Source organism: Pelodiscus sinensis, unplaced genomic scaffold (assembly GCF_049634645.1).
Source record: "Pelodiscus sinensis isolate JC-2024 unplaced genomic scaffold, ASM4963464v1 ctg101, whole genome shotgun sequence".
NCBI classification, from domain to species: Eukaryota; Metazoa; Chordata; order Testudines; family Trionychidae; genus Pelodiscus; species Pelodiscus sinensis.
In genome coordinates, this window is record NW_027465991.1 from 120,549 (window position 1) to 141,248 (window position 20,700).

The 20,700-nt window shown below is 62.7% G+C and overlaps 2 protein-coding genes across 2 annotated transcripts; both read right to left on the reverse strand.

Annotated features, from left to right (window-relative positions):
• Positions 1–75: 75 nt before the first annotated feature.
• On the reverse strand, positions 76–9,899 carry ZGLP1 (zinc finger GATA like protein 1). Its single transcript, XM_075917786.1, has 5 exons — positions 9,767–9,899; positions 4,573–4,685; positions 3,485–3,578; positions 2,674–2,805; positions 76–223 (listed from the first exon to the last, which is right to left on the reverse strand). The coding sequence occupies exons 1-5, from the start codon at positions 9,832–9,834 to the stop codon at positions 175–177; spliced, it is 456 nt and encodes a 151-aa protein (XP_075773901.1). The 5' UTR covers positions 9,835–9,899; the 3' UTR covers positions 76–174.
• A 6,453-nt stretch (positions 9,900–16,352) lies between these two features.
• Positions 16,353–19,994, reverse strand: FDX2 (ferredoxin 2). Its single transcript, XM_075917787.1, has 5 exons — positions 19,853–19,994; positions 18,751–18,802; positions 17,880–17,986; positions 17,244–17,331; positions 16,353–16,907 (listed from the first exon to the last, which is right to left on the reverse strand). Exons 1-5 carry the CDS (start codon positions 19,947–19,949, stop codon positions 16,751–16,753), a joined length of 501 nt encoding a protein of 166 aa, XP_075773902.1. The 5' UTR covers positions 19,950–19,994; the 3' UTR covers positions 16,353–16,750.
• Between the last annotated feature and the right edge of the window lie 706 nt (positions 19,995–20,700).

A 20,700-nucleotide genomic window follows, 5' to 3' on the forward strand; every position in this document is an offset into this window, starting at 1 on the left:
GGCTGGCACGAGCCGAAGGCCGGACGAGCTGCAGTTCTACAGAGCAGCGCGAGAGGAAGGGGACAGCAACAGCAGGGCCCACGGGGGCTGGGCCGATCCGATCCTGCCGGCACGCGCCCGGCTCTCTCTCACCACCAGATGCCAACGCCCTTGTCGGCGGAGCCCGCTGGCCGGTTAACAGCAAAGCGCCCCTGCTTGCGAGGCGAGGAAGTCGTCACATTTTCTAGGCAATAAAACAAAAGGAGCCTAATTCAGCGACGCCCCTTTACCCGACAGTTACAGCTGCCCCCCCCCCCCCATGGGATCTCGGGGTGAACAGGGCTGGGCCACAGGCAGGCGAGTGTATGATGGGACGGGGTCCTGCGGTGCCTGGGGCTGTACCAATGTGCACAGACGCCTGGAGAGGCCACTCACCTGAGGTCACCCAGCCTGGCAGCGCCTGGCCGGAGAGGCAGGAGCTCTAACCGCTGGCCCACACAGCCCCGGGACCGACCCTTCTTAAAGATGCGTGGGGGAGGGGGAGAGGGAGGTCTCAGAACATTGGCGCCCAGGCCACAACAGGAGGCAGGGGACAGGAAAGCTCCAGAAAGGTTCCCTGGCCGGGCTACAGGCCTAGCACACGGAGCCGCTGAGGGAAGAGGGGAAGGACGGGCTTGTGTGGTCTGGAAAAGAGACGGCTGAGGCACGACCGCAGCTCTCAAGTCTCCAAAAGGGCATTACAAGGAGGAGGGAGAAAATGCTTCTCTTTCACCTCTGATGATGCAGGCCCGTACGCAGGGGGTACGAAAGCACCCCCCAGGGTTCCCCAGTAAGCATGCTCCGGCCCACCATGGGAAGGCTGCGGCTGTTCCCTGCTTACTCCGGAGACCTTGTGGTCCACATTTACAACCCCCCCCCGAAATTCCTGTGTAGGGGCCTGTGATAGCACATACAGCAGGGGGCTTAAACTGCAGCAAGGGAGGTTCAGGCTGGAGTGAGGAAAGGCTTCCTGCCCGTCGGGGTCAAACACTGGGAGAAGTTGCCTGGGGGGCTGTGGAGTCTCCATCGCTGGAGATATTAAGAGCAGGTTGGACAGACCCTGTCAGGGCTGGGCTAGACCCGTGTTTCTCAGCCAGTGGTACGAGTCCCCTTAGGGGTACGGGAGGGAAGTCTGGGGGTACATCAACAACTGAAATTTGGAGAAAACTGAATTTTTGGTGTAAGTTTCCCAACGCTTTATTATTTTTGTACTTTTTACACCCAAAAATGTCATCGCCCGCCCGGCTACGATTGAATCGTTTAAACAAACGTGTTGCAACGGTAGAAAACCATGTAGGTGCTGGGGGGACTTGCCACTTTTAAAAAGGTTGAGAAACACTGGTCTACATGGTGCTTGGCCCGGCCCTTTGGCTCGCTTCAAGCCGGTCCCTTCGCAAGGCCCCCCCGGCAGCCCAGGCAGGGTGAGGGGCAGAGACAGGGGGCTGATCACACCTTTAAATACCTGGTGCCAGCCCCTGGCTGCTGGCACGTCCGCTTCAGTATTTTACCAAAAAGTAATTTCTTCCTGCCTCTCAGCACACTTGCCGGGCAGGGTTTGTTGCCTCCACCGGGGCTGGGGCAGGGTGCACAGGGGGTCAGACTGTCTCTACTACAAAGTGACTTCCAGCTGCAGAATCATAGTCTCTGTTTTCGGGGGGGGGAACCTTCCCACCGGTACACAGCCCCTGGCTCAAATGGAACAGACAGTCCCTCGATTTTGTTCTGATTCCCTGAAAAAGGGGAAATTTCACCCTCTGAGCCAGGTTTGGGCAAAATACGGCCCATGGGCCAGGGCCGGCCCGCCAAGCCATCAGATCCGACCTGCGGAGGCAGCGGGGAGCCCCAGGCAGGCTCCCCCACAGCCCCGACTGCTGGGCTCCCTTTCTGTGTTAAAACTGGAGGGGGGGGGGAGAGTTTTAGGAGCCGCCCCGCCCCAGCACAATCCCATTGGCCGGTTTCTGGCAGAAACCAGCCAATGCAAGTCGCTTGTTGGAATAACAGGCAGCTAAGAAGACCCACGCCCCCTCTCCTGGCTCTGCTATTCATGAAGCACGTGGCCAGGAAGGCTCCTTTGGCAGCTGGCAAGTAAGTCTCATGGTCACAGCCTGCGTCTGACACCCCAGCCCCTTCCTGCCCCCCCGCTCAACATACCCAAACCCTCTGTCCCCCCCTCACACTCACACCCCCTCCCAGATCTGGCCCCCAACCTCCTGCCCCAGATCACAATCCCCTCCTGCCCTAGGTCACACCCGCCTGCCTCATCCCAGCTCCCTCCCAGACTCCAGTCTCCCGCCTGCAGCCCAGTCCCTCCCCCCAAGTGCCCTTCTGCACCCAGCCTGCCTCCCAGACCGTAACCGTCTCCTCCACTCCTACCGCGGAGGAGCGCGGCCCTCGACCGCTGTCCAGTCTTGGAGTGGCCCCCATCGAAGAGGACTGCCTGCCCTGCTGTAAGCGCAAGCGTCACTGTAACCAGGAGCAGCTGCCGCAGATACAACGAAGCGATTCTCCGTCCCCTTCCCCGTCCTGGTGTAAACAGTTGCAGGGCCCTGGCCTCCGCTGCCTGGTCTGTCTGGTCGACGGCTCCGGGGAAGGGGAGTTTTAAAGTGAGGGTTTTATCGTCAGCCCAGGTTCCTTTCTCGGACGCAGCGGCCTTACCTCTTCCCCACCCGCTGCTGGGCCCCTGCCGTGTGCAGGCGCTCCCCGCAGTTGGAGCAGCGGGAGTGCAGCTTGCCGCTCTTCCTCGGGATGGTCCAGCAGCGGGAACACCGCACCCTGTACTTCTTGTACCTGGGGAGAGAGGGACCAACGGGGCTCGTCAGTGACATTGGCGCCCAGCGCGGCATAACTCATCCCCCTCGGCGCGTGGCGTGGGCCCTTTGCGTTCAAGGGGGCTGCTTGGAGGAAAATGCCACAGGACAGACTTTTGGAAATGGGGCCAGGGCCTGAAGGGAGTTTAGGTGCCTGGTCACAAGGAGTTGGGCGCCTTTGAGAACCAGCATCTGCGCTCAGCTCCTAGCTCTGGATTCAGTGGCCTGGCTTGGCCAGCCCCACGTATTCAAATGCACACGTCAGGCCATCCAAAGAGAACAAATGGAGGGGTTAGCTTAGGAATCAAGGCCCAAAGAGAACAGGATGCTGGTTTCCTTGTAAGGGCGCGCTGGCTTCGGCGGGGGGTTGCGCTTCCTCGCTGGGCCCAGTTTCCTCACTTCCAGTTTTTCTCTGATCAATTTTTCAAAAAGTAAAGCAGGAAGTTTTGGGACATCACATGACTCTGGCAGTTGGGGCTTCCAGAAAAAATGCCAACTATTGCAAGAGCCCCATCAGCTGACGAGCGCTGGCAAGATCGGGCCCGCCACCCCAATAAGGGCCAGACACGGACCCAGTTTCCACATAAATGGAGCTTCAGTTTCCAAAGCGGCTGCTCAGAACTTGCGAGCAAGCCTCTGGCTCGTCCGGTGCCGCGTACCTGATGCCACAAGCGTTGCAGAGCGGGGTCCCGTCCTCAGCAATCCGCCACAGGGGCGTCTTCCTCGTCTGGCAGGAAGCGCAGCTCTTGCTACCTACAGAAAAGACAAAGCCTTGGAGGTGGGCGGCGCGGTGGCTGTATTGCAGCTCCATGGCCTGGAAGGCCATTCGGCAGCCCGCGCCGCGCGCAGACACTGGACTGGATGAGCGGTGGACACGCCTGCCCCATCCACACTGCCACCATCAGACAGTCTAGCCAGACCTTTCCGCAGCTACCCCCACGGGGAACCCGGCAACTTGCATTTGGCAGCTAAAGCAACTGCCAGCAAGGCCTGCAGGCGGGACACGAAGTCCTCAAGCGAGGAAGAAGCCACATCCTCCCTTGTTAGCTTGTTCCACTGGGAAGCGGCCTCAAGTCAAGCCGGGCGCCTGCTGCCTGACGCGCCAGGGGTCACAACAAGATACAGCAGCAGCGCTGGGGGTCCCCTAGCGGGAGGGCCGAGGGCTTTGTCCTTTCCGGGGGCTAGGGGCGGTTTGGTTTGTAGCTGAAGAGAAAGCAAAGAGGAGAGCCCAGCGGGTACGGAATTGTCTTAGCTTTTCATTCCGGGGGTGGAGCAGAGCAGCACGATTGCGAGATGAGCAGCCCATCCAACAAGGGTGCGTTGGCCTTACCAGCGTGTTTGCTGTTGAAATTAAGGGCTCTGCTCCCGTAGTGAGCACTGCACTGCCCTGGCCGTGAGTACACGAGGAGGAGGCCCTACATTATAAAAGCCCAGCTCCGCCCTGGGCTTAAATCCACAGCAAACACCTCGGGAGGACGTGGATGCTCCTTCGCTGGAGGTTTTCAAAGGGAGGCTGAAGCCACCGTGGATGGTTTGAACCTCCACAACCCCTGCGCTGCCTCCCTTCCAGCCCTGCGCTTCCAGGGTTCTACGGCTGCTCCTTGGAGGTCTGGCGGGAGAGGAGCCAAGTGGCGCATCGATCGTATGCGGGAGGAGCTGGCCCGGGGTGGATGTAGATAGCTGCACCCGCCCCTTCAGAGCGCTACCATCTACTAGCAAAGGGTATGGTTTCTGAAAAGCAGCCTACTCTGGGCGGAGGGGGAGTCCTGGTCCTCCTCAGAGCTGCTGGCTCGGCAGAGCTCCCTCGTTAACGAGACGGGACTTTGGTTTGGGAAACGGCTCCTTCTCCAGCGCCCTGCCCTGCGGACAGATCAGAGGAAACGAATCTCGCCGGGTTCAGACATCACTCCCAAGCAAACGAAACAAAGAGCAAAACCCAGAGGAACAGCATTAAAAAAATCGTCCTCAAGCCAGCCCCAAGGAACTGCCACGGGGCAGCTTTTCCCTCTCTGCCCACCGGGCAGTCCCCGGCCCAGCAAAGGGGGCTCACAGATCAGCATGCTGAAGGGCAGTCCCAGGTGCACGGCAGAGGAAGGGCCGTAATGGTCCTGAGCCTCGTCGGGGACCCCAGTAGACTCAGGGTCTGGAAAGCCAGAAGGGACCGTGCTTGTCTGGTCGGACCCCGCGTAACGCCGGCCCCAGGACGTCCCAACTCACCAGCTGCTTCGGAGAAAGGTGCAAGAAATCGTGCGGTAGGCAGATGTGGGGGAGCCTGTCTCCCACTAGGTCTCAGCCTAAGCCCTAGGAGCTAAGGGGAGATTCAAGTCCCAAAGAAGGAGACTAGGGGAGTGTCTAGATACACGGCTCCCTTGACGGAGCCACGCAGACGAGTTTACTAGACGTAGGAAAATGAAGCGGGGCAGCCTGGACGTGCCGCAGTCGACAAGGGAAGCCGTTGTCAACCGCTCTGGTACGCCTCGTGAAATGAGGTTTACGGGAGCAGTCGACAAAGGCTTCCCTTGTTGACCGCGGCGCGTCCAGACTGCCCCGCTGTGCCGCTAAACAGCTGATCGGCGCAGCGCGGCGGCCATTTTGATGTAAATGAAGCAGTGATTGTTTAAATTGCCGCTTCATTTTCCTGTGTCAGTAAACTCATCAACATGGCTCCGTCGACAGAGCCACGTAGTCTAGACACACTGAGTCCCTCCCAGAACTGTTCTTGGCACTAGCCCTTACAGCTCTGGATCCTGTAACGGGCTCTCTGAGGAGCACTGCAGCGGGCACCAATTCAGGGCAAAAGGCTTCGAGACCAGGCTGCTTACAGCCCAAGTGGGGATCCTCCACTACAAGGCACCATAAGAGCGGCCAGACAGGGTCAGACCAAAGGTCCATCTAGCCCAGTAGCCTGTCTACCGACAGTGGCCAGCACCAGGTGCCCCAGAGAGGGTTGACCGAAGACCATGATCAAGCGATTTGTCTCCTGCCATCCCTCTCCAGCCTCTGACAAACAGAGACCAGGGGCACCGTTCCTACCCCCTGGCTAGTAGCCTTCTATGGACCTAACCTCCATGAATCTATCTAGCTCAACCAGCCAGGCAGAGACCTTCTGTCCCCCCAGGCTGGTTCACAAGGCGGCTCACGAGCAGTCCCCTCAGGCACTCCAGTGTCACACCAGCACCGCTCCTCCCACCGCTGGCAGGGTATGAAAACCAGGCTCATCAAATAAAAGGGTCTTCCGTTCCCAAAGGACCAGCTGCATTCCCGGATCGATTGACAGCTCTGGATCTTATCCAAAAGGCACCCTGTGCCAATCCTTTAGAATAGGAGGGAGGGAGGGAGGGTTTTAGAATTGGGGGAGGAATACAATCTATACAACAATTGCATAATTCTTGGTTCAGGCTAGTAGCAGCGATGGAGGGAAGTGCTGGCTTCAGTCAAGTCTCTGGAGCTCACCCCTGGTTTGGATGGGTCCTTCAGTCGTTTGTTTAGAGCACCAGCTCCCGGCAACGTCCCCCCCAAAGGAAGACCAGAGGAGGAGTTCCCAGGGTCCTGTAAGGCCCCCGCCCCGCAGTGGCTCCCCTGCTCTTGCTGTGGGAAAGCACGGCTACGAGATGGAATTTGTCACATGGGCACGTCACTGTCCAGGCAGAACAGAACATAAGAACATAAGAACGGCCGTACTGGGTCAGACCAAAGGTCCTTCTAGCCCAGTAGCCTGTCTGCCGACAGTGGCCAGTACCAGGTGCCCCAGAGAGGGTGGACTGAAGACCATGATCAAGCGATTTGTCTCCTGCCATCCCTCTCCAGCCTCTGACAAACAGAGGCCAGGGACACCATTTTATCCCCTGGCTTTTTATGGACCTAACCTCCATGAATTTATCCAGCTTCTCTTTAAACTCTGTTATAGTCCTAGCCTTCACCGCCTCCTCTGGCAAGGAGTTCCACAGGTTGACTACACGCTGTGTGAAGAAGAACTTTCTTTTATTAGTTTTAAACCTGCTCCCCATTAATTTCATTTGGTGTCCTCTAGTTCTTCTATTTAGGGAACTAATAAATAACTTTTCTTTATCAGCTCTCTCCACACCCCTCATGATTTTATAGACCTCTATCATATCCCCCCTCAGTCTCCTCTTTTCTAAACTGAAAAGTCCCAGTCTCTTTAGCCTCTCCTCATATGGCACCCGTTCCAAACCCCTCATCATTTTAGTTGCCCTTTTCTGAACCCTTTCCAAGGCCAAAATATCTTTTTTGAGGTGAGGAGACCACATCTGTACACAGTATTCAAGATGTGGGCGTACCATAGTTTTATACAGGGGCAGTAAGATATTCTGGGTCTTATTTTCTATCCCTTTCCTAATAATTCCTAGCATCTTATTTGTCTTTTTGACCGCCGCTGCTCACTGTGTGGAAGTTTTCAGAGAACTGTCCAGGATAACTCCAAGATCTCTTTCCTGATTTGTCGTAGCCAAATTAGCCCCCATCATACTGTACGTATAGTTGGGGTTATTTTTCCCCCCAATGTGCATTACTTTACACTTATCCACATTAAATTTCATTTGCCATTTTGTTGCCCAGTCACTCAGTTTGGTGAGATCTTTTTGAAGTTCTTCACAGTCTGCTTCTGTCTTGACTATCCTAAACAGTTTGGTATCATCTGCAAACTTTACCACCTCACTGCTTACCCCTTTCTCCAGATCATTTATAAATAAGTTGAAGAGGATTGGTCCCAGGACTGACCCTTGGGGGACACCACTAGTTACCCCTCTCCAATCTGAAAATTTACCATTTATTCCTACCCTTTGTTTCCTGTCTTTTAACCAGTTCTCAATCCAAGAAAGGACCTTCCCTCTTATCCCATGGCCATGGAATTTACACAAGAGCCTTTGTTGAGGGACCTTGTCAAAGGCTTTCTGAAAATCCAAGTATACTATATCTACTGGCTCCCCCTTGTCCGCATGTTTGTTAACCCCTTCAAAGAACTCTAAGGGTATGTCTACACTACCATCCTAGTTCGAACTAGGGTGGTAATGTAGGCAACCGGAGTTGCGAATGAAGCCCAGGATTTGAATTTCCTGGGCTTCATTTGCATCTCGACGGGCGCCGCCATTTTTAAATGTCCGCTAGTGCAGACTCCGTGCCGCGCGGCTACACGCGGCACGGACTAGGTAGTTCGAACTAGGGTGGTAGTGTAGACATACCCTAATAGATTAGTAAGACATGATTTCCCTTTACAGAAGCCATGTTGACTTTTGTCCAACAAATTATGTTCTTCTACATGCTTCACAATGTTATTCTTTACTATTGTTTCAACTAATTTGTCCAGTACTGAAGTTAGACTTACCGGTCTGTAATTGCCAGGATCGCCTCGAGAGCCCTTTTTAAATATTGGTGTCACGTTGGCTACCTTCCAGTCATTAGGTCTGCAGGGCTCAGGTCTGTGCAGGCTGCAGCCATGGCTGGTCTGAGCGTCCCAGGAACGCTCCTCAGAGGCTGATTGGCACCTCCCACAGTCCGTCAAGTGCCCCTCCTCAACCTGAAGTCGCTTTCCAGCAGGCTGACCCTGGTGGCCTCTCGCAGAGGCAAACCCGGGAAACCCGGGCACAGCGCCAATACTCACAGCTGCCGATGCACCAACGCGCCACCGTGCAAGCGGCACAGCTGTAACCGCGCACTTTACGCTTTCCACAGACCCTCACTCTGCACCAGACTCGCTGCAGACATAGCCCAGTGGTTGCAGCAACAATCCGTGGGCCACACTGTAATCAGATAACCTCACAGACCCACAAGTGGTCCCATTCCTCCTGCTAGCTTCCCAGCCCCTGCGCTCTCCTGTTGCCACGCGGGCCGCAGCCTGGCTAACTTGCATTTCCTAAGCTCGGCTTTGAATTTGCCAGCTGCTCTTTTCCTTGAACATGGGGACAGCAAGTCAGGCCCCAACCATCTAAGGCCTGTGGTGGGGGGAGATTTTTTTTTCCTCAAAAGCATCTGCAGGGATTTAGGCACAAAAGTCCTTTCAAAAGTCAATGGAACTAGTGCTCCTAAAACCCTTGGGTGGCTAAAAACACCTCTCTCCAATAGAGCTGGGAGACCATGCATTCCCCGCACCTCTCCAGGCTACCGAGAGCTGCAAATGGACCCAAAGCAAAGGCTCCTGTCTCCCGCCATGTGACCAGAGGGAATGTGGTTGCTGCAGTGGACCGGATAGCAAGTGGGAGAAGACCAGGCTGTGGGGTGAGAGATTATTGGACGAGGCCATGACCCTCCTGCTCCAGCACTTAGCCCAATTGCTCTCAAACGGGTTTCCCCACACCTGCTCCGGCAAGATGCTTGCACCTTCCTCGGAAAGGCTTGGTGTTGGGCCATCTGGTTTGGGGGCAGGTTTGTCATCTGGCATTTAACCCGCCGCCGGGTGACAGTGGCCAAGGAGCAGAGGGATTGCCAGACCAGCTCAGCCCCAGCCCCTCCGGGATCCCTGCTTTGCCAGTGGCCAGGCGAGTGGATAAATGCAGACTCACACACGACACTCCTAACCCAAGGAGCCTGCCTCTTCGGCGGGACTCGTGTCTCCTAGGGCTTAGATACAAGAGGCGGGTGCACCGTGACTCGTGTGATTGGATGTGGGGGGGGCAGAGGGCTAAATCACCGGTGGGTATGTGGGGGGAGAGGGGGTTTCTATGGGGCTAGACAGACAGAGATAGAGTGGGGAGAGGGGAGCTGGAGGGGATGGAGAGACAGATGATGAGTGTATATGAGGATAGCTAGATTGATATTAGGGAGACAGCTAGACAGACCGAGAATTGTGGGCGTGTAGGGCAGATGGTAAATAGCCAGCTAATGGGTGCCCATGGGTTCAGACAGGCAGGTGCCCCAGCAGAGTGCCAGCCCTAGAGGGTGGGTGCCCCCAGCAGAATGGCAGCCAGGCAGTGAGGGGAGCCCCGTACCTGCTGTAGTGGGGGTGGATGAGGAGCCGGTACCCGTCGGAACTGCTTTGGCCCAGGCACAGGTGCATGCGGAGGGTCACCCCCTGGAAAGAGGGGTCTCGGGGCTCAGCGCTCCGGCGTGGGGCCGGCTGCTTGCGGGAATTTATCCTCCTGCAGCCCGGCCCCGGCTCCCAGCTCCGCCCCTCCCTCCCGGCCTGGCCACGGAAGTCGGTGGGGAGGATGTAGGGGGACCTCGCGGGGCGCCCTGCCCGCGGCTCGGGGGGGCTGGCGGGGGCGGGCGCGCCCGACACCAGATGAGAGCAGTGCAGGCTGATGAGGCTCAGGGTGTCCATGGGGCTGCAGGGGCGCAGGGAAGCGAGGGGGCCGGCTCCGGGCTGCGGCTGCGGGGCGCTGCGCCCTGGGCGCACGGCTGGTCCCGGTGGCGGCTGCTGCGCCCTAGGCGCACGGCTCGGCTCCTCCTGGCCCCGCGGCGCCTGGGGCAGCTGCTGGGCGGACTCCTGCAGGAAGCTGAGGGCGCGGCTGTCGGGAGCCTGCAGGCAGCAGGCCATGCTGGGCAGGGGCTCCGGGCCGGGACGTCCCGCGGGCCTGCGGGAGGAGAGCACAGGGGCGTCGGGGACAGCGCGCCAAGGAGCCCCGGAGCCCCCGCTCGCTTCCCGGGGCCTGATCTCCTCCTTGTACCCCTCCCCCTCGGCCTGACCCCTCCCTCCCCCAAGGGCAGCTCCTGTACCCCTCCCCCTCGGCCTGACCCCTTCCCCCCCCAGGGCAGCTCCTGTACCCCTCCCCCTCGGCCTGACCCCTCCCTCCCCCCCCCAAGGGCAGGTCCTGTACCCCTCCCCCTCGGCCTGACCCCTCCCTCCCCCCCCAGGGCAGCTCCTGTACCCCTCCCCCTCGGCCTGACCCCTCCCTCTCCCAAGGGCAGCTCCTGTACCCCTCCCCCTCGGCCTGACCCCTCCCTCCCCCAAGGGCAGCTCCTGTACCCCTCCCCCTCGGCCTGACCCCTTCCCCCCCCCCAGGGCAGCTCCTGTACCCCTCCCCCTCGGCCTGACCCCTCCCTCCCCCCCCAAGGGCAGGTCCTGTACCCCTCCCCCTCGGCCTGACCCCTCCCTCCCCCAAGGGCAGCTCCTGTACCCCTCCCCCTCGGCCTGACCCCTCCCTCCCCCAAGGGCAGCTCCTGTACCCCTCCCCCTCGGCCTGACCCCTCCCCCCCCCAAGGGCAGCTCCTCTACCCCTCCCCCTCGGCCTGACCCCTCCCTCCCCCAAGGGCAGCTCCTGTACCCCTCCCTCTCGGCCTGACCCCTCCCCCCCAAGGGCAGCTCCTGTACCCCTCCCCCTCGGCCTGACCCCTCCCTCCCCCCCCCAAGGGCAGCTCCTGTACCCCTCCCCCTCGGCCTGACCCCTCCCTCCCCCCCCAAGGGCAGCTCCTGTACACCTCCCCCTCTGCCTGACCCCTCCCTCCCCCAAGGGCAGCTCCTGTACCCCTCCCCCTCGGCCTGACCCCTCCCTCCCCCCAGGGCAGCTCCTGTACCCCTCCCCCTCGGCATGACCCCTCCCTCCCCCAAGGGCAGCTCCTGTACCCCTCCCCCTCTGCCTGACCCCTCCCTCCCCCAAGGGCAGCTCCTGTACCCCTCCCCCTCGGCCTGACCCCTCCCTCCCCCCAGGGCAGCTCCTGTACCCCTCCCCCTCGGCCTGACCCCTCCCTCCCCCAAGGGCAGCTCCTGTACCCCTCCCCCTCTGCCTGACCCCTCCCTCCCCCCCAAGGGCAGCTCCTGTACCCCTCCCCCTCGGCCTGACCCCTCCCCCCCAAGGGCAGCTCCTGTACCCCTCCCCCTCGGCCTGACCCCTCCCCCCCAAGGGCAGCTCCTGTACCCCTCCCCCTCGGCCTGACCCCTCCCCCCCAAGGGCAGCTCCTGTACCCCTCAGCCTGACCCCCCTTTAGCCCTCCCCGTGATCCCCTCCTTACACCCCTCCCCCCGGGGCAGCTCCTGTCCCTCTGCCCCCAGCCTGCCCACCTCTCCTCGTGCCCCTCCCCCCGGGCAGCTCCCCTCAGCTCCCCCATGGGCCTGCCCCTCCCCCGCCGGGTGCCGGGCTCGGATCCCGCCCGCGGCCCCGGCCAATGACAGCGGGAGGCTGCGGCTCGCGAGCTGCCCGCCCAAAGCAGCGCTGGAGCTCGCGCCCAGCCCGCAGGCAGGTGCACGGGGCGGGGCTGATCCGGATTCTCCCCCCCCCATGGGGACAAGTGCGCGGGGCTGATCCGGATTCACACCCCCCCCCATGGGGACAAGTGCGCGGGGCTGATCCGGATTCTCCCCCCCCCCCATGGGGACAAGTGCGCGGGGCTGATCCGGATTCACACCCCCCCCCATGGGGACAAGTGCGCGGGGCTGATCCGGATTCTCCCCCCCCCCATGGGGACAAGTGCGCGGGGCTGATCCGGATTCTCCCCCCCCCCATGGGGACAAGTGCGCGGGGCTGATCCGGATTCACCCCCCCCCCCCATGGGGACAAGTGCGCGGGGCTGATCCGGATTCACCCCCCCCCCCATGGGGACAAGTGCGCGGGGCTGATCCGGATTCACCCCCCCCCCATGGGGACAAGTGCGCGGGGCTGATCCGGATTCACCCCCCCCCCCATGGGGACAAGTGCGCGGGGCTGATCCGGATTCACCCCCCCCCCATGGGGACAAGTGCGCGGGGCTGATCCGGATTCACCCCCCCCCCCATGGGGACAAGTGCGCGGGGCTGATCCGGATTCACCCCCCCCCCCCCATGGGGACAAGTGTGCGGGGCTGATCCGGATTCTACTCCCCCCCCCATAGGGTCAAGTGCACGGGGCTGATCCGGATTCTCCCCTCCCCCCCATAGGGACAAGTGCGCGGGACTGATCCGGATTCACCCCCCACCCCACGGGGGACAAGTGCGCGGGGCTGATCCGGATTCACCCCCCCCCCCCATACACACACACACGGGGGACAAGTGCGCGGGGCTGATCCGGATTCACCCCCCCCCCATACACACACACACGGGGGACAAGTGCGCGGGGCTGATCCGGATTCCTGTCCCCACGGGCAGGTGCAGGGGGATGAATCGGATCCCCCTCTCTCCGCGGGCCAGGTGCACGGAGCTGATCTCCAGTGCCCCCCTCCCCCGTCCCGGGCTGACCTGGCTCCCTGGCCCGGGCTGGCCAGAGTCCGGGCGGGGCTGCGGGGCTCCGGCTCCAGGCAGGGCGGGAAGAGCAGCTGCTGCAGGAGGGAGAAATCCGGGGGCTGCCCGTCCAGGAACAGCTCCCCCTCCATGCGCCGGGCGGGCCGGGCCGGGGCCGCAGCCGGCAAGGACGCGGGATGGGGGGTAACTAGACACAGCTGGGCAGCGGGGCCTGCCCTATAAGGGCCGGGCCGGGCCGGGCCGGGCTAGCAGGAGGCTGGAGCCTGTCCTGGTCGGGGAAGGTTTGCAAGGGGGAGCGGGGTGACGCCTGGCCCGGTCGCTCCCCCCCCCCCCCCCCCCAGGATGTGGGGTAGAAGGAGACAGATGTTTGCCTGGGCTGGCTCTTGGCCTGGGGGGGGGGGGTGTTGCTCTCTTTGGGGGGGGAGCAGCAATGGGTTTGCAGCTGGGGGGAATGTTGATCTGCCCCATTATGTGGGGCCCTGTCTGGCTCTCAAGCTGGGGCAGCTGGGCGGTCCGAGGAGCTCACAGCTGCTCCCACAGCAGTGGGTCCCACCCCAGCCAAGCCTGGGGGGGACAGTCCCTCACCCCCACGTCCAGAGCTGCTCTGGCTGTGGATGGTGAGTGCCAATAGGGGGTTAATCCCCCAACACCCAGCTGCAGGGCCCTGTCGGGGCCATTCCCTGCCCTCAGTCAGTGGCCCTTGACCCACAGCTGTGGGGACGGAGACTCCCGGAGTTGTTCCTGGGGTCCTGGTCTGCTTAGGCTGGGGACAACCTGCTCAGACTCCCTTCCCTGCTGGGCGGGCCGGTCCGTGGCCTGGGAGCTGGGCGGGCAGCCAGGGGAGCTGAGGCTGCAGCAGTGGTGCTGGGAGTGATTCCTGGCTGTGCGGGCAGCGCCCTGGCCAAGTTCCTGTTTCTGGCCCCCTCTGCCCAGGCTCTGGTGAGATCTGTGGGCCATGGGACCTCCCATAATACTCCAGGGCTGCGTCTAGACTGGCAGGATTTTGTGCAAAATCTTGCCGCCTGTCTACACTGGCCGCCAGTATTTGCGCAAGAACACTGGCCTTGTACTGTACAAAATCAGTGGTGCTCGTGCAAATACTGCGACGCTCCCGCTCAGGGAGAAGCCCTCCTGCGCTAGTAACTTCTTGCCAAGTTAACTTCTTGCACAAGAAAGCCCGATGGCTAAAATGGCCCCTGGAGCTTTCTTGCGCAAGAGAGCGTCTGCACTGGCACCTTGCGCAAAGGCACCTGCCAGTACAGACGCTCTCTTGCGCAAATACTTTTAACAGAAGTTTTTCCATTAAAAGTATTTGTGCAAAATCATGCCAGTCTAGACGCAGCCCCAGGTGAACAGGGCCTGGGGTGGGGTTTTAGGTCACCTGCAGGCTCCAGGGATTGGGCCAAAGGAAACCTGATGAGGTTCAACAAGGACAAGTGCAGAGCCCTGCCCTTGGGACGGAAGAATCCCAAGCATTGGTACAGGCTAAGCAGCAGTTCCACAGAAAAGGTCCTGGGGTGACAGTGGCTGAGAAGCTGGAGACGAGTTGACGGGGGCCCTTGTAGCCAAGGAGGCTAATGGCATATTAGGGGCATTAGGAGGAGCGTTGCCAGCAGATCCAGAGAAGTGATTATTCCCCTTCATTCGGCTCTGGGGAGGCCACATCTGGGCTGTGTCTAGACTGGCAAGTTTTTCCGTAAAAGCAGCTGCTTTTGTGGAAAAACTTGCCAGCTGTCTACACTGGCCGCTTGAATTTCTGCAAGAACACTGACTCCTACTGTCTGAAATCAGCTCTTCTTGCGGAAATACGGTGCTGCTCCCGTTCGGGCAAAAGTCCTTTGGCGCAAAAGGGCCGGTGTAGACAGCTCAGATTTGTTTTGCGCAAAAGCGCGTCTAGATTGGCATGGACGCTTTTCTGAAAAAAGAGCTTTTGCGGAAAGGCGTCCTGCCAATCTAGACGCTCTTCCGCAAATGCTTTTAACAGAAAAACTTTTCCGTTAAAAGCATTTGTGGAAAATCCTGCCAGTCTAGACGTAGCCCTGGAGTATTGTGTCCAATTCTGGGCCCCCCCACTACAGAAAGGACGTGGACACATTGGAGAGGGTCCAGCGGAGGGCAGACAAAATGCTGAGGGGGCTGGAGCACAGGACGGACGAGGAGAGGCCGAGGGACTTGGGTCTGTTCAGTCTGCAGAAGAGCAGAGCGAGGGGGGATTCGAGAGCAGCCTGCAACTCCCTGCAGGGGGGTCCAAAGAGGCTGGCGAGAGGCTGGTCTCGGGGGCAGGTGGCAGAACAAGGCGCAATGGGCTCAAGCTGCAGTGGGGCAGGTCTAGGTTGGAGATCAGGACACGCTCTTTCCCTGGGGGGTGGGGGAGCCCTGGGCTGGGTTCCCGAGGGGGGAGATCTCCATCCTTAGAGGTTTCGAAGCCCTGGCTGGGCTGGTTTATGGGGGTTGGCCTCCCGAGGGCTCTTCCTATGCTTTTGTCTCCGGTTCTAAGGTGAACAGTGGAGGCCCGGCTCTGGCTTCCAGCTCCTCCTCCCCCTCCCCCTCCCGGCACTGTGGCACCCTTGGAGGCTGAGCATCTCCCAGGGATGGCCTGGTTCCTGCTGGGTGAACCCCTGGGGCTCAGGAATCCAGGCCCTCTATGGAGAGTCTGGGGGGGTCTCAGACCCCTGCCCGCAGTCCCTGGGCAGAAGGGCTGGCTACAGAGCTCCCGGGGCTGGATTCTTCCTACTTCCCCAGGCAGGGGGAAAGGAGACGCTGCAAGTGCCCCCAAAGCTGATCAGACCCCCCCCCCCTCCAGCTCCTGTTTCCAGCCCGTCCTGCCAGGGGGGTGAGATGGTGCCACAGAAGAATCCAGCCCACCTCTCAGGAGGGTGCTGAATGTTCCAAAGGGCAGGGGCACTGCCCACCCCTACAGGGCAGCCGCCTCTGGGGAGCGACACACCAGCAGGCTGTCAGGAAGACAGGGGAGGGGTATGGAGGGGAGACGTAAGCAGCTGGGCAGGCGTGTGGCTGCCGAACCTGGCCGCTGGCTCTTGCGGAGATCGGGTCCCACAGTTGGGGCGCCCGGCAGGGCAGCTCCTCTTACGCATCCTGCCGAGTCTAGCGCCGATTCACGGGGAGCCCTGGGCTCTCCCAGCACCAGCCTGGCCGGCCCCTGAGTGTTTCCAGGGGGCTGCGTGTCAGGGAGTGGGAGCAGGATCTAGCAGCCCCCTCGCTCTCCCAGGCTCGTGGTCGGCCAGCTCTCTCTCCAGGCGCCGGGAAGCCCCTCAGCAGCAGGGCTGGCCCCACCAGACTCAGGGTAGACCTCCCACCATTGGCCCTCGCTGGTCCGGGCCCCTGCTGGAAAGCGAGGGGCTCCGGGCTCCCTCCTGCCCCAGGGGACGGCCGCAGGCCTGGGGCCAGGGATGAGCAGGGCAGCCTGTTGTACAAAGTGAGGTTTTTAATAAAAAAAAATGTGGCTGCAGAGTCCGGGGTCCCAGCGAGGCACAGGCGGGCCCCGCGAAGGAGCCGCTCGGGGCCCCTCAAGGAACCTTGAGCTCCTGCCTCTGAGCATGCGGCGTGCCCCTCGCCAGCCCCTCTTGCGCTGCCGCGTCCATCCAGCTCCTGGAGCAGAAGAGGAGCAGCGGCTGTGCTACCCGCTCTCCTCCGCCCCGTGCTCCACTGTGGAGGGGGCTCCAGCCGCTCCCCACCCTGCTCTGGCCCCGGAGGAAGCCCAGAGCCGCCCCCGGGCCTGGAAAAGGAAGAACCCCTCCCCCGACCGCTCCAGCCGCCCTTGCTGCGAGCTCCGGGAAGGCCCCGCCCACAGAGCGTGCCAGCCTCAGTGGGGCTTGGGCACGTGGCCGTCCACGTAGAAGTTCCTGGTGATTTTGGGCAGGGTGAACTCAGCCCCCTCCAGCTCTGCGGTGAGGATGATCTGGCAGCCGAGCCGGGAGTTCTCCTGCAGCTGCGGGGCCATGTCCAGCATGTCGTCCTCCCTAGGAAAGGCCGGTCGGGTGACGCTGCACAGGCTGAGCCGGGGGGCCCCCGCGGGAAGGGGAAGGGGCTGGGCCCCGGGGCTCTGGGTTCGAGTCCAACTGCTGGAAAAGGAAGAACCCCTCCCCCGACCACTCCCCCCCACGCGGCCCCGGCCCCAGAACGGCCAATGAACATTCGCCAGGGAAACTCCTGGAGCCTGGCGCGTCTGGGCCCATTTGCTTCGCCTGCACCATGGGGATCACTCTTCCTTGCTCTGGCCAGTGGGGAGGGGCGGGCGCGCGCCTGGGTTCGTGGAGCACCCGGCCGTGCAGGCCCCGGCCCCCAGAGGCTGTTACCTTTCGTCAGGGACGGGCAGCTTGTCCACAAACTCCTGGCTCACGTAGACGTGGCAGGTGGAGCAAGCCAGGGACGCTTCGCAGGCTCCTGGGAACAGGAGTGGAGAGTCAGCTGTGGGCAGGGCCGGGGTGCCTAAGCTGCCCCCCCGGAGAAGAGGGAGCCCAGCCACGTGCCAGTAAACGCAGGGCATAGAACTAACAAGATGCCACATGTCCCTCGCCTCCGGCGGCTCCCTCGGGCAGCTCCCCTCCCCATCCTGCCAGCTCTGGAACACCCTCCCGCAGCCTGGCTGCTCAGGGCCCTGCTCCAAATGGACCGACCCCCTCTGGATTCGTGGGTCTCCCTCTCATCCTGGGCCTCAGCTGTGGGGGGATGCAGGGGGGCCGTGAGCTGAGGAGCCATGAGTCAAGGGGAGATACACGCTCAGCCCAGCCCTGCCCCCTGCACCCTGAAATCCCTCAGGGGACCCCCAAAACACAGTGGGGAGGGAAATGGGGGGTGCTGAGAAGAGACGCCAAGTGCTCCTGCGGCCAGGTGAGATGCTGGCAGCAGCAGGGGACCAGGGAGTCTCTGGTCAGGCTGCCCCCCCAGCTGTCTGCCCCCCAATCTTCTCCCACCAGCCCGGGGGCACAGACCTTCCAGTTCGATGTCGTGCCTCTGGGCCAGGCGCAGCACATCCTCCCCAACGCGCCCCTGCACAGGGACCCGGCGCCCGGACCGGTCAATGAAAACCACATTCACCCTAAGGAGGGAAAGGGGGGGTGTTGGGATCCGGGTTTCCCAGAGGCCTCCTGGCACCTGCAGCCACGGGCTCGAGGGCTGGGCGGGATGGTGAGCAGAGTGAAGGGAGCCGGGGGAGAGGGGACCAGTGCAGACCTCCGAGGCCAGAGCCGCCTGCAGGCCAGAGGGCATTGACCCCTGCAGCAATCCTGGTGCTTGTCCAGCCAGGCATTACCACATGCCATGCACAGCACCGGCCAGCCGCACGTCGCACAGCACGGCAGGTCAGGCTCATGCTACGCATGGGACAGAGGGGAAACCGAGGAAAAGAGCAAGCCAGAGATTTGCCCAAGGTCAGCAGCAGAGCCAGGCATGGAACCCAGGTCTCCCGAGCCCAATGCTGCACCCTCTTGGTCACACTGCTACTCTTGCCCCATTCTCTGAGCCCCCCTTGAGAGGGGCAGGAGCAGGACCTGGCAGTATCACCTGGATAGCCCCAGGCTCTGGCCCGCCTGGCAAGGGAGGCAGACACGATCCTCCTTTGTCTGACCAGGGACAAAGGGCAAGTGACTTGCCAGAGGCCGCCCCAGGAGCCGGTGTCAGCCCTGGGATTAGAACCCAGCGTCCTGCCCCCAGCGCTGCGCTCAGCCCACAACCACCCCGCATCCTTCTGGACCACGTCCGGCAGCCCCAGCAGGCAGCGCGTCCCGGCGAGGCCTAGACCCTCCAAGGCGCTGGCAGCGAGACAGCCCGAGTGCAGGTCCCTCGCTGGATCCTCAGACTCACACGGCGCCCACGGGCTCTGCTGTGCAGCCCTCGTCTTCCACCCGGAATGCCACTGGGAAAACAGATTGCAGCTCAGCTGGCAGCAGCCCCCAGTCCCCAAGCCCAGCCTGAGCCCAGGCGACAGGGAGGCCGTGTGCCCTGAGGTGCTGCTCCGGCACCAGCCGGCAGCCCTGGGGGAGCAGCCAGGGGGCTCTTGCACTGCTGGTTTCCCAGCCCCAGAGCCCTCATGCAGCCAGCTCCCGTGTGGCAGCGCAGAGACCAGGAGCAGCAGGGCAGGGACCTGCCCACCCGCCAAGTAAGGAAACCTGGCAGCAACTGGGACTGCCTCAGCCCCTCCCCCCACACCCCTCTGTCCTGAGCCCCCCCCCCCGCACCCTCACCCCCGTCCTGACTCCTGCAGTCCCCTCCCCCCACACCCCTTCAGCCCTGTCCTGAGCCCCCCCCGCACCCCCACCCCCGTCCTGACTCCTGCAGTCCCCTCCCCCCACACCCCTTCAGCCCTGTCCTGAGCCCCCCCCCCGCACTCCCACCCCCGTCCTGACTCCTGCAGTCCCCTCCCCCCACACCCCTCTGTCCTGAGCCCCCCCCGCACCCCCACCCCCGTCCTGACTCCTGCAGTCCCCTCCCCCCACACCCCTTCAGCCCTCTGTCCTGAGCCCCCCCCTCGCACCCCCACCCCCGTCCTGACTCCTGCAGTCCCCTCCCCCCCAGTCCTCTGCCCTCACTCGCATTTCTTACAGGTATCGCCCCACAAGCCCCCGGCCGAGGGCCCCTTGGGGGGATGTGACAGGAACTGAAGTTTCACCCCTGGCTGGGGCAGCACCTGAGCATGGGGGGGGGGGGGGGGGAGGCGGCCCAGGGATTGTCCGGCCCCCGCCCAGGCCAGGCCCTGCTCAGCCTCGGCCGAGCTGCTGCGGATGCTCCCGGCAGGGCGGGGCCCGGTGGGGGGGGGGGGCTGGAACATTTCCCGGGGCCTTTCGTCCCACTGGACCGAGACGCGGCCGAAGGGAACCGGGAGCCCGGGGCCGGGCAGAGGCTCTGCGGGGCGGGGGGGCAGCCCCCCCCGACACCTCCCAGCCCCCCCGCCCCCGGCCCCGCCCACCTGCCGTGCGGAAGCCCCGCGCCGGGCAGCGCCGCAGCCCCCCGGCCGCCCCCAGCAGCCACCGAGCCGCAGCCGCGCCGGGCACGGAGGCCGCCATGACAGGCGTCACGTGACCGCGGCTGGGGTCGGAGGTCACCGGCGGCCACGTGCAGCAGGCGGGGGCGGGGCCTGTTGCTGGTCGAGGGGCTCAGGCCGGGGGGGGGGGGGGGGCCCAGCTGCAAACGCCCCCCCGGCCGGCGCCAGAAGCCGCCTCAGCGACCCGGGTCTTGCTGCCGCTTCCCCCGGGGCCCCACGAGCGGCGGGGGGGGGGGGGGGCGGGGCGGGTCCTAGCTCCGCCCCCCGCAGACCCCCAGGCAGGGGCCGGGTTCCTGCTCTGGTGCCCCGACCCCCCCCCCGCCTTTCGGGCAGCTGCTGCCTCCCATTAACCCCCCCCCCCCCCCCCCCCGGGTACGGATCAGGCCCGGCCCGCGAAGCTCTTCCCCGGTTTTCCTTTACTTGGCGCTTGCCCAGCCCGGTCCCGGGGGCGAGTCCCCGCGCGGCCAGGCCAGGCCCCGTGAGCACGAGGGGCAGCGGCCCGGCCTGGGGGGAGCGGGGCGGGAAGGGAATCCGGCTGCATTCAGCCACACGGGCGCTGGCCGACCCCGGGCCTTGCCCTGCCATGCAGAGGAGCCAGGGGGTCGGGTGCCGGAACGTGGCAGCACTGGAGCGAGGGGGGTTGTGGCCACCTGGGAACAGAAAGCCAAAGGGGTGGCTGGCTGGATGCCCCAGCCTGCGCGGGTGGTGGCCAAGGCCCTGAGAAACACTGACAGGCAGCCAGCCGGGCTCGCAGAGCAGCCTCTCTGGCCAGT

What these genes read in the sequence shown, in the direction of transcription:
- ZGLP1 (XM_075917786.1), bottom strand. Translation starts at nt 9,834, where the DNA reads ATGCACCTGTGCCTGGGCCAAAGCAGTTCCGACGGGTACCGGCTCCTC. An exon ending in GGACTCCCCCTCCGCCCAGA is followed by an intron (nt 3,579 to 4,572) that starts GTAGGCTGCTTT and finishes TCTTTTCTGTAG; the next exon opens with GTAGCAAGAGCTGCGCTTCC. An exon ending in CAGCAGCGGGTGGGGAAGAG is followed by an intron (nt 224 to 2,673) that starts GTAAGGCCGCTG and finishes TTTATTGCCTAG; the next exon opens with AAAATGTGACGACTTCCTCG.
- FDX2 (XM_075917787.1), bottom strand. Translation starts at nt 19,949, where the DNA reads ATGGCGGCCTCCGTGCCCGGCGCGGCTGCGGCTCGGTGGCTGCTGGGG. An exon ending in GCACGACATCGAACTGGAAG is followed by an intron (nt 17,332 to 17,879) that starts GTCTGTGCCCCC and finishes TCCTGTTCCCAG; the next exon opens with GAGCCTGCGAAGCGTCCCTG. An exon ending in CTGCCCGTCCCTGACGAAAG is followed by an intron (nt 16,908 to 17,243) that starts GTAACAGCCTCT and finishes GGCCTTTCCTAG; the next exon opens with GGAGGACGACATGCTGGACA.